We start from the raw sequence: 12,090 nt of genomic DNA, 5'->3' as shown, positions 1-12,090 counted from the left end.
CCCCACCATTTTGGTGGGGTATCTGAGGACAACGAAAAAACAAACCCAAGGTCCTCGCTTGGTAGCTCTGACTCCCTCTTGGAAACACCTCTGGACTAGGCCTCTCGGTCTTAGGCCTGAAGGTGTGACCCCCTTTCTCCTCCTCCCAACACACCCCCTCCACCAGGGCCAGTTAGGACAGACCATGAGTCCCAACCATTGTCCATCACTTTCCCCCTCCTGGAAGGGGCAGCTCCGTCTCTGAGGCCATCCAGCCCCACGCCCTCTTGTTGGGCTACCTCACCCAGGCTCTTTCATTAGGTAGAATGTGTTCAAGACTGAACATTGGCCAGATTAGGATTTAACAGGTAGTGTGAAAGGTTAGTTTTGTTTGAGACTTTAACCAGAAAGTGTGTGTGTGTATGTGTTGTGTGTGTGTGCGTGTGCACATGTAACCTGAGGTATAAGGCAGAATCATTAAGACTTGGGATAGGCGCAATCCTGATGTTAGCAAGTGTGAGACTCTCGATGTGGCAGAAGAAGGCCAAGAGTTAGCAGGCCAGCATGAGTTCCTCAGCTGCAATTTAGCAGAAAGTGGGGCCCTGCTGACCCATGACACCCTGAGGATGTTTTCTTGAAAAACATCCTAAGAATCCTATGCTTTGGCGATCTCCATGAGCTCTTTGGGCGTGAAAAACCTTAAACCAGTAGTCTCCAAAGTGGCAGGGGTGCAGCACAAGAAGATCTAAAGGGCCAAAGAACATTCTAGAACTTCTATCGATTTTTTTCTCCCCACCTTTCTTTTAAAAGATCTGCCATACGTAAGTTTTATGAGGTACATGGTGTGTTGGTATTGTAGCATGTGTATTTAACTGATAAATTACTACCAGGACGTTAAGAGCGTGTAGCCACTTTCGGTCCTTAGGGATCAGAAGGACGGATGAGGGTACACAATCCAGACAGTTTGGAGATCACTGCTTTAAACCATTGCCTGCCTTGTTTATTTTTAGTTGCTGTCCTTTTTCAGTTTGTTCCCCTCCCCCATGTGCTGACTTTTATTTTGATTTTATTTATGTTTGTGTTTAAGACATCCACACCTTCCTCTGCTAAAACCCTGAAACCTAGGCCTTGCCTTAGCCCCAAACGCCCCACTCCTGGTAGCTCAGACCCTTTGATCAAACCCTCCAGCCCTGCTGTGTGCCCAGAGTCATCTTCCTCTCCTAAACACGTCTCTTCTGTCACACCCCGAACTGGCAGTTCTGGAGCAAAGGAGATGAAAGTCAAGGTAAGGAAACCACCTTTGAAAAGAATCAGGCTGTTCAAGTATGGTTTTCAAATGGATGCTGTTTTTAGCCACAAAGACCTTCCTTCAGAGAAACTCTTACCTAGAAGCACCACGTAGAACAGTGAGCTTTCTGGTAAACCGGGACAAGGGGGGGCGTGGCACTATTTCTTTTCCCCCCCCCCCCAGCTGCCCTACCCCCCCGCCACCAAAGACCGGCCCCGGTTTTTTTTTTAAAAAAAAAAAAAAAAAAATCACCGCCCTAACTGGGAGTGCTTCTAGAGCGCCCCCTGTGGGTTGGGTACAGGGCCACCACGCAGAGCCTGTCCTGCAAGGGCTCTCCTGACCCCACCTTGAACCATCTTGTGATCTTTGGTGAATGTCAGTTTCTTTTTTGAGTTTGTGTTATGTGTCAAGGTCAAACCCAGTGACTGTTCCCAGTCAGTAGACGGCTTGCACATCGGCTCTTGACCGTTGGGCACTTTGCTAATTGGCACCAGTGTTCACCCCGCCAAGGGCTCTTAGCGTGCTCAGGAGTCACGGAAGCCTAAGGGTTGTTTGGGACAGAACAGAAGAATGACCTAGCTCTGTTGGTACCCAAGGTCAGGTTCATCAGTGTCCCCCAGGGGCCTCTGGTGAAACCAACCACGATGAGTCCGGTGAATCCCTGTGGAGGGTCGGAGAATGGCTGTCCACACGGGAATGTCCTGCCTGCCCATGAGCCCCAGGCCAGTGATGAGCTTGTTTGTCCTTCTAAGCTCTATGACCTTTTTATAAAACACAACAGCACCCCTCCTGCGGAACGCTCACCTGCGCTCTTCTTCCAGGAGCACTCGGAGGTCAGGGCGCTGGGCGCCTGGGTGGAGCTGGGGGTTCGTGTGCCCGCAAAACCCTGACATCAAGGAAGACGTTTGTGACATCTAGCAGGGAAAGGGTCACCCCAGTCTTAGCCTCGTTTTGAGTCAAGGAGGTTGAGTGGGGCTCACATGGACTGCAGGTGAGTCACCTTTCCCAGAGGTGAACACCACGATACCATGCTTCGGTTGACAGGGGGCAGACGGTAAGACCGGAACGAAGATCGCCACCCCGCGGGGAGCGGCCCCTCCAGGCCAGAAGGGTCAGGCCAACGCCACCAGGATCCCAGCGAAAACCACGCCCTCCCCAAAGACCCCGCCGGGCACCGGTAAGACAAATATTCTCTGGACACTAAGTCAGGGGCAGCTGTCGGTGGGTGCCGTCCTCATCTTGGAAGGCCCCTGGCGGTGGGTCACTGCCGGTCACGGACGGCACACAGATACCTGCAGCTCACTGAGCACCTGAGCGCTCATTTTCTTTCTAAGCCTTTGGACAGTTTTCCAAGGTCGATATTGAATCCCCACTTTTGAGCGATGACGAGATCAAGGCCTTAAAAATGTGCACGTATAAGTCTAAACGACTCACTTCAAGCATGAGGAGAATGCAGGCGTGGGACTAACTAAGCGGCAGGAGAGGGGGTGCTCTGAGTTTCTCTGACCCCAAGCCCGGGTCAGGGGGGTCCCGCGTGGCGGCTCTGTGTCTCTGGAAACAGAGCAGCAGCCCAGTTGGGTCCCCATGGGTGACCTCACACCAGCTGTGGCCCCAGCTCAGCTGGACTTGCTGGAGTGGGCCCTTTGGCAGCCCCGAGCCCTCGGCTGGGCACCTGTGTGCTGCCCTATCCCCCCAGTGCTCCTGAAAGTCAAGCTTAGTTAGTTCTGAGTCCTGAGCAGGCTTCCGTGGAGCAAATCTGCTCCCGGTGGCGCTAGAAAGAATAGTTGCCCTCTTTGGGTTTGAGAGACAGCCCGGCTGAGCTCCTCTCCCTCTACCTCCCCGGGGACCCTGTCCTGGGGGACAGGGACTCAGGGCATCTGGCCTGCCTTGGCTTTGGGGAGGTGCCCAGGATTCTGAGGACTTTGCACAGGCCTAGAGAAGCCGGCACTGATTCTGGGGTCTCTCTGCTGGGCGGGGGGCCCCAGGGGGACAGCTCAGAGCCCTCTATCTTATCTGCATGCGGTGATGTTTGCCTCCTTTGCCCTGGGGTGCTTCCTGCAGGGGTGCTCAGCTCACCAACGCCCCCTGGGTGGCTTGTTCCTGTCGATAATTCATACGGCATAAGGCTAATTCACAGAATTGGGATTGGATTTTATACACGACTCTCATCCTGCTTTTCTTCCCTTGGCATCAAGCCCGTTGACTCACACAACTCACAGCCCTGGGAACGAGAATGTGCCTTTCTCTTTGGGCCTTACCTGCATTTGGGTGGCAGCTTGTGGGTGGGACTGACCTCTGTGGGCCACCTCGACCTGTGTCCTGCCACCGGGAGGGGTCGGGACCCCTGCTCCCCGAACACACTCCTTGCCTCGCTCGGCTCTGCTCCACAGCCTGGCTGGTGCCTGCAGCATGATTGACGATTTCACGGAGGCCCCGTTTAAGCTTGGTTATAATGAGGCTCCCTGTGGATTTTTCTTTTTAAGCTACCAAGCAAGTGCAGAGAAAACCACCCCCTGCGGGGGCCAAATCCGAGCGAGGTAATTCGGGGGCTGCTTCTCTCCGTGGGCGCTCGCTGTTCGTGCGTGGCTGTCCGTTGGCCTAGGTTTTGAGAGCGGAGATGACCTGCTTCTTGAACCTGAACATGGAACCCTCCGAATTCCTGCTCCGCGTTTTGTGGCTTAAGCAGATGCATTGGTCTGATGGACCTTTCTGTTTGCGTGTGTTCTCAGGAGCCTGCGCCGAGGCTCTGGGGGTGCAGGAAGCACGGACATGTGAAGTTCCCACTGACATTTATTAATGAGGGCTGTGAACGCTGCCCTCCACACTGGATGCTTGCCCTCAGGTCAGCCCTGTGAGCTGTGGCCACTCTCCCCGTGGTCCAGATGAGGATGCAGCCTTAGGAGGCTGAGGGGCTCATCCAGGGTCAGTCTGCCATTAAGTGGCACGGAAGGGATTTGCAGCCACCCCCCAAGTCGCAGTGGTCAGCCTTTGTGCCTGGAGGCAGGAGCAGGGGTGCGGGGGGCTGAGCCTGGGGCGGGGGGCTGAGCCTGGCGCGGAGGCCCTGTCCGTCATTTCTCCGATGTGGAAAAGGAGGAAAAGCTTGGTTTGTCCCGTTGCCACAGAGCTTGATGACCTTAGGGACGTCCCACAGACGTGGAAACTCAAACTAAAAATGGCAGGACTTCCCCTTCTTCCTGATGAGAGAAATTGCCTTTTCGCTGCTGCCCCGCACTTCCAGCCAAGAGCTGCCCTTCTCCAGGGTGGGGTCTGCAGGTCCTGGTTTGGGACACATGGTTCCCAGAGCAGGGGCTGTATCTTGGGGAGAGAGCAGCCCCAGCAGCTTCCTCGCAGTGGGGAAATGTGCATGGATCACCGTGCATCGGCGTAGGGGGCAGGGAGTTCTTGGAGAGGGCAGGGCAGGGCAGGCAGCACAAGGTGGCATGGCTTGTCGGGAGAGCTGGGGACAGGGGCACACAGGGCAGGCGTCCTGTTCTGGAGCCCACGTACCGCAGAGGGGTTGGGGAGGCTGCACAGGGCCTGCTGCGAAAGGGGCCTGGAACTTGCTGAAAGGGTCTAATAGAGCCAGACAAGGGTGGCCCCTGGTCCTGTCACCATGTCACCCCTATTCAAGGAAAAGCCACAGAGGATGGCACTAGAGTTTTTCAGAGCACATCTGCATGCATCTGTGCCAGGCCTCCCTCCCCACGGGCATGGTCGTTATTCCCACGTTCCAGCTGGGGCGCGGAAACTCGGAGAGGGAAGGTGACTTGTCTGAGACCACACAGCTAGCTGGACCTAGTCTCTTGATGCCAGAGCCATGGCGCAGAGCTGGTCCCTTCTGGAAAGGGTACCCGCCGGTCCTTGGTGACGGCGCGGTTTTCCCCCTGGGAGACAGGGGGTCTCTGTCCCTACGAGACAAGGCCTGGAAGAAGAGAGAAAGCTCTAGAAATGAGGTCAAGGGCAGCCTCCTGCTGGCTCAGTGCAACCTCCCACCTCGTTCCCACCTGCCTAATCAGCCCTGGGTCCGAGAGTGGGCCCTCGGGACAGGCAGCCCCCAGGGTCTTTTCTGCCTCCCCCCACCCCACCCCAAGCGCGGGCCTCACCGCCTCCTGTCTCTCCAGGTGAATCGGGGAAATCCGGGGATCGTAGCGGCTACAGCAGCCCCGGCTCCCCAGGCACTCCTGGCAGCCGCTCCCGCACCCCATCCCTGCCAACCCCGCCCACCCGGGAGCCCAAGAAGGTGGCTGTGGTCCGCACTCCACCCAAGTCGCCGTCTTCGGCCAAGAGCCGCCTGCAGACCGCCCCCGTCCCCATGCCAGACCTGAAGAATGTCAGATCCAAGATTGGCTCCACGGAAAACCTGAAACACCAGCCAGGAGGCGGGAAGGTAAGGGCGCGCGGGCAGGGGCTGGCCCCAGGACGCCGGCGGCAGAGGCGGGCAATGCCCCTGCCCACACCCTCCCCTCACACCCCGGTCCCTCCCGATCTCTTCAAGGAAAGGCAGCTCTGGCTCAGTTCTGTGTTGGGGTCACCACCACACTGTGAGTGCCCTGCTCAGGGGACAGAAAGCACTGGTTCTTTCCTTCCCTGTGTGAGCCCCTGCTGACCGGACAGTCCCTCTGATTATGAGGTTGGTTGTGTCTCTGTGACCTGGGGGCACCCACAGAGGTTCCCCATCCTGTCTCGTGTTTAGAACATGACACGACCAATCTGTAGGTGAGTCTCTCTGGCATTCGTTGGACATTTCTCTAAGTTAACGTTCTCTCTAATCCTCAATTCTGGGGGAATCTGGGGTGCCCTTTTGAACAACTGGTTCTTTGGGGCACGTGGGCACTCATGAAACCTTTGGTTTCCCTAATGGTGGAGAAACGTGAACTTCCAAAGGCCTAAGGTGGTGGGAGGTGGGGACTGACCTGGACCCCCAGCTCCTCCTCCTCTTGTCCCCTGCCCCCCATTGTAGAAGCTTTGTAGAAGCTTCCCAAGGCTGACATAGAGAAGACCACAGGCGGGGCAGCTCATGTAACAGAAGTGTATTTCCTCACTGTTCTGGAGGCCAGAAGGCCAAGATCAGGGTATTGGCAGGGCTGGGTTTTTTTGTTTTGTTTTGTTTTGTTTTTTGAGGTCCCTCTGCTTGGCGTGTAGATGGCAGCCTTCTTGTGTCTCACGTGGGCTTTTCTCTGGGTGCCTCTCTGTCCTAGTCTCCCCTTCCTAGAAGGACCCTGTCATACTAGATGGAGGCCCAGCTCGTGAAAGGCCCTATCTCCAAATGCGGTCCCATTCTGAGGCACTGGGAGTTAAGACATCAGCATATGAATTTGGGGGGACACAGCGCAACCCTAAACAGCCTGCCGCCCACCCCGTACTGGTAGTGGGGGTGGGGAAGGGAGAAGAGGTGGCTTGTGTACGGGGGACCAGGACTCAGCTGTTGGGAGCACTGATGGTTGGGCCTCCTGGGCTTGGGCCGTCTGGGCACCCGTGATCCTCCTGCTGTGCTGGGGGGATGTTACAGAACCCAGAGCCAGCATTTCCCTTTTCAATCAGAGCCACTGGTCTCCCCCCACAGCGTGGGCCATTGGCACTATTGATGTCCCTCTTGGCTGGGACCTGGGTCACCATGAAGGGAGGGTGTCTCAGGGCTTTCTGTCTATGTTGGTGCCTTAACTGAAACCCTGAGCTTTGCTCCCTGCGGAGCTTCAGGGCCTCCCCCCCAGCCTCCCCCATCCTTGGGGTCCCAAAGAGTCCTGCCCAGCTGGGAGGTCTGGGTGCGTCTCCGGGTAGAGCCCCAGGGCTCATGGCCACTGGTCTGTGGTCCCCGGGGTTGGCGCTAGACCCATGTTTATTTTTCTGTGGTGTTTGCCTTGGCTGTGCCTTGTAAAGATGCCTGCATCCTTCCAGAAGGGGCTCTGGGGCAGCTGGGGTGTTCTCTTGAAGTTGACCCCTCTGTGAAGCTTTATAGACAGAGGGTTGACGAGGGGATGGGTTGTTCCCATGGGTGTCTGCACATCTCCCTCAGTGCCATGAGTGTCCCGCGTGTGCCGTTTCCATAGCATAGAGGGACCGCTGGCCCCTCGTGGTGGAAAAGGGAAAACAACCCCTCTCCCCACAGCCAGCTCTGCACCTATGAGAAGATTGTGGGGCTGCGACCAGTGTCTCAGGACAACAATGACTGCAAGAGAGAAACTCACCATCAGCAAACTGCCCCCCGCCCGCCGCCTGCGGGCTATCACACACCAGCAAACACCCACCTCTTCCTGCCAGCCCCAGCCACACCCCCATCAGCCCAGGCTGCACCCCCCCAAGCCCTGAGTTCCTCTAAGGTTGGCACGGAAAGCGTGGGCGTCCCTGGCTCTGTTCCAACAGTTCGGCACAGACCCCAGTGCCAGGGTGGAGCATTTCCCACTGAGGACCCTTCCGGGGCCAGAATCTGCCCTTTGCACCCAGAGCTGCCCACCTGTGGGGGAGGAGTCCGGATGGGGGCAGCGACCTGAGGCTCTGAGTGGCCCAGTCCCCCCTCCTTAAGACCTCACCGTGCTGGGCGCAGACCTATGGCCTCACAATACTGGAGGGGTTCAAGGGGAGAAGAACACTTTATCTGGGGCTCCGTGGGGTAGGACTCAGGGAAGTGGCCTAGGGAGGGGGAGGAGGAACAGCTTCCCTTAAATCCCATGGAGAACCTAGAAAATTGTTGGAAACAAAGAAAACCTCAGCCATAACGAAGAGGAACACTAATCTCTAGGGAAAACGAGGAGCCAGGAAACAGGAAAGAAGGCACATGGGATCCGTGGGGATGGCTTTCAAAACGCCTGGACTAAAGGTTTCCGGAGCTTTCCTTGAGATCGTTGGGGCCCTGGGGCCTCCCGTGGGGCCTGCCAGACGGTAAGGGCTCAGTGGGAGCCTATTTCGACCGCAAAAGGGCCAGCACTGTGAGTCTGACGAGTACTGTGACCCCCTGCATAGGTGGTCCCCTGAAGGAGGAGAAGCAAGAGGGTCCAGTTTGAAAAACCTGCAGAGACTGAAAATACCCAGGATCGACATAGACTGGGGGAAAAAAATGTAAAACATCTGTGTTCTGCTTTGTACTTTGCTCTGTTTTCATGATTTGCTACTATGAGCAGGTGTTGCTTGAAGATTCCAGAACAGAATTATTTTTAAAGGAAAATAAAGATAGTCACTTGGCCACTTGAACAGAATCAGCTGAATCCACCAAAGGCTGGGGGAGAAGGCAAGGCAGGCCAGCACCGCAGACCCCTGTGCCTGCTCCCGGGGGCAGTGGCTCTCCTTCCCCTGAGAATCGGGTGGGGGCTTGGTGGAGGGAGGTAGGAGATTCTTGTAAAAATCCTAGTGCCACAGCCTTCCCCACGCCCATTAGACTCTCCCAGGGAGCCTCCCCAGGTGGTCTCAATGTGCAGTCCCTGCTGAGACCTGGATTCTCACCTGCTGGCTCTGACCTCGACCCCTCCTAGGGTCTCCTGTGCTTCGCAGATCTGAGGACTGAGCACAGAGGGAACCACAGGGGTTCCAGGGACCATCCAGAGTGGGAGAGAGATGGAGCTCACTTGGGGCCAAGGCCTCCTGGTCAGAACTGGGGCGGAGCCTATGGCTCTGAGGATGTCCAGAGCAGTCCTGCAATGCTAGGGCCCCAGGCAGGACAGAAACCAACCGAGAGAGCCAAAGGGTTTCCCCTCCGTCCTCCAGAGCTTTGGGCTGCAATATTCCAGGTGGCCACAGGATGGCAGCAGAACGCTGTGTCTGTCTCCACGTGGGATCACTGAAGACTGTATTTTTAAAATTTGTTATATTTAGCAACAGGGTCCCAGTTCTCTGGTAAAAAGCACACAGAACATTTACGTGAAGTCAGTTAAGTCCGTTTGTACCTGGGATAGCCTGCCTCTCCTGGATCAGGGCCAGGGATTCAGCTGAACCTGAGCTGAGGGGCCTGGCCCTGCAGAACCAGGCTGGGACCCTTCCCTGGGACAGCCCTGTAACTCCCAGGCCCTCCGGGCACCTCTCCCTGTGCACAGCATCTGTATCTCTCAACAACCTTGTGTAAATCCCATCATATTAAAGATGCACCCCGTACATCGACTCTAGGGGTGCCAGGCTGGGCCCAGCCAGCACTAGGCCGTGTTGGAGACAGGCTTTGCCAGGGACAACTGGTGGACACTGGGCCAGACTGGGAGCTCCTGGGGGGAGGCCTGGGCTATCTGGAGCATCTTGAGAGCTCTGAGCCCGCACTGAGTCAGATCAAGGCCTGGGGAGCATTTGGCACAGCTTCAGGTCCTCAAGGAAATGGACAAAACCAAAGGGAGCTTCTCTTCCTGCCCGCCCCACCTCAGCCTCTCCTCCCGCTCAACCCTGACTGCAGGAATTTCTCCCTTGACTGTGAGTCCCCTGAATCAAAGTTTGGAGATTTGAAAACATTGTTCTTTCCTTTGATGAGGATTCTCAGTGTCTGCCCAGAGCCGAGGCTTAACATCCTACATGTTGCTGTAGCCGAGAAATTAAGTTTCTGGATTTCAGTTTCATAAATTCAACCCTTTTAGCTCCCTTCTGAAAATCTAACACTTCATAATGGGTGTTGACTTAGTTTGACGACTAACAGTAATTCAGGTCTTCTTTGTAAATATCCTTATGTCTACTGCCAAATCCCACACACACAAAAAAAGTTGCCCTTTTTGTGGGATTGGAACGAGAAGAAGCCACATTAAAAAAAAAAAAAAAAAAAGTCTATGTACGTTGCAGATCTTGTTGCTTAATATCGCTAACTTCATTTGGTGAATTTCTTAAATGGATTAGTTCAGAAAACAAGGTTATCTTTGTTGCAAAACTGGTAAGTTTTCTTTGTCAGATAAGGAGGGTTATGGAGCTCCTCATGGTCCCTGTTTTGCCTTGACTCAGAGTTCAAGGTAGTTAGTGATCCGTCTCATCGTCAGTCTTGAGGACCTCTCCTCCTTTGACTATTACCCTTTTAATTTTGTTGTATTAGTACTTTGTGTGTTTGTGTGTGTGTGTTTTCTAATACTAGACAGCCCCAGTGCCTTTTGTGAAAGCGAGCAAGTCTGCTTCTGGGACTTAACCTGTGGAAAGGGAGGAGCAAACCATGATGTAAACCCTTCTGTGGGGACAGAAGGTGTTCGGGTCCCACTCCTTAAATCTTAAAATCTGAGGGTGGCATGAGCTAATTCAGAGACGCTGTGCCGAGGGGCGGCAGCGAGTCCTTGAGAAGCTGTGTGAGAAACCCTGTTCCGCTTGCTGTTCCCGCTCCTGCCCGGGCTGAGCCCTACATCTCCTCCCCGGCAGGAGAGAGGGTCCCAGAGAGAGGGTCGTTGGTACTTGGTGTTTGAGACACCCAGCTCGAGGACAGCTGGGGTGAAGTGTTGTTGTCACGTAGGTAGCCTGTAGTGAGGTCTTGATGTGAGAAGGTCGCTGAACCCCTCGGGACCTCAGATGGTCTCCTCATCACCAAGTTAGGGGCATGGCAGGTGAGGAAGATGACGTGGAATTAGATATTTACCCAACCGCTAAATGAGGAGTGGTTTTTACATTTAAAAACCAGAGAAGAGGGGCACCTGGGTGGCTCAGTCAGTCAAACATCTGACTTTTGATGTTGCCTCAGGTCATGGTCTGAGGGTCATGAGATCGAGCCCTGTGTTGGGCTCCAGGTTGGACAGGGAGCCTGCTTCCGATTCTCTCTCCCCCTCTCTTAAAAAATAAGTAAGTAGGGGCACCTGGGTGGCTCAGCGGGTTGACCTCCGCCTTCAGCTCAGGTCATGATCTCAGGGTCCTGGGATCGAGCCCTGCATCAGACTCTCTGCTCAGCAGCGAGCCTGCTTCCCCCTCCTCTCTGCCTCTCTGCCTGCTTGTGATCTCTATCAAAAAAATAAATAAAATCCTTAAAAAAAATAAAAAACAGAAGAAATGACAAAGCCTAAATTTATAAACATTTGTAGAAAAATATACACCTACCAGCAAAAAGGGGGCAAAGGGACAACTTCATAATAATAATTTTTTTTAAATGCAGAATAAACCAAAAATGCAGTCCCATTTATATTAGTCAAAGAAAGCAAACCAAGTCTTCAAGTGTCCGACACTGGCAGTTGTGTGGCAAAACTGACTTTTTCCATGGTGCTCATGGGGTAAATTAATCCGACACTTTTAGAAAGCCTCTTGGAGAGTTATTCTGAGAATTTTTAGAATATTTATAACTTTGACCCAGAAATTCTTCTTCTGGGACTCTGCTATGAAAATAATCCATCCTATGGAAAGAACTCCTTGCAGAAAGATGTTCGTGGTGAAACTGTTTTGGTCATTTAAAATAAATATCTGGTCACACAGATGTCACAAAATGGAATATGACATATTTAAAATAATGTTTTTCATAACTGTAGACAAATGCTTAGAAGGTGATGCTACTTATGTAAATAAGACCCTTTAAATGTAGTTTTATTTATAGATCTGTGACTTCAAGGGAACAGAATGAAAAGTTGATTGTTATTGGGTTAGGGTAATGAGAAAACTGTTTGTTTTTTTGTTTTTTTTGTTTTTTTTAACCTGTTTTTCAAAATCATAATGTTTTGTTACTTTTCTAATGAAAAGAAAAACAAAACATAGCTTTTTATTTTAAAGAAACATAGAAGAGAATGAAAAAGTGGGCAGATGCGTGCTTACCGGGTGTTTAGAACTGGACCAGTAAGGTTAGGGGAAAAAACGGGATGGGGTCCAAGAGAAGCTTACTCTGTTTTTATTTTGTCAGGCTAAGGACATCTAAAAATGATAAACATGATCTGCTACCACTGTAATTTAATAACTAATAATTTAATAAA

At 53.3% G+C, this 12,090-nt stretch overlaps 1 protein-coding gene across 1 annotated transcript in view; it reads left to right on the top strand.

Annotated features, from left to right (window-relative positions):
- LOC111158157 (microtubule associated protein tau) overlaps positions 1 to 12,090 on the top strand; it is a 98,100-nt gene that overhangs the window by 72,689 nt on the left and 13,321 nt on the right. The window contains exons 9-12 of the mRNA XM_022520045.1: positions 1,067 to 1,264; positions 2,312 to 2,444; positions 3,751 to 3,804; positions 5,389 to 5,654. Coding sequence (XP_022375753.1) covers positions 1,067 to 1,264; positions 2,312 to 2,444; positions 3,751 to 3,804; positions 5,389 to 5,654 — 651 coding nt within the window. The remainder of the gene's footprint in view (positions 1 to 1,066; positions 1,265 to 2,311; positions 2,445 to 3,750; positions 3,805 to 5,388; positions 5,655 to 12,090) is intronic.

Source organism: Enhydra lutris, unplaced genomic scaffold (genome assembly GCF_002288905.1).
Source record: "Enhydra lutris kenyoni isolate GAN:26980312 unplaced genomic scaffold, ASM228890v2 scaffoldscaffold57, whole genome shotgun sequence".
In the NCBI taxonomy this organism is placed as follows: Eukaryota; Metazoa; Chordata; class Mammalia; order Carnivora; family Mustelidae; genus Enhydra; species Enhydra lutris.
Note: the sequence above shows the minus strand (reverse complement) of the source record. Positions and strands in the feature narration are given on the sequence as shown.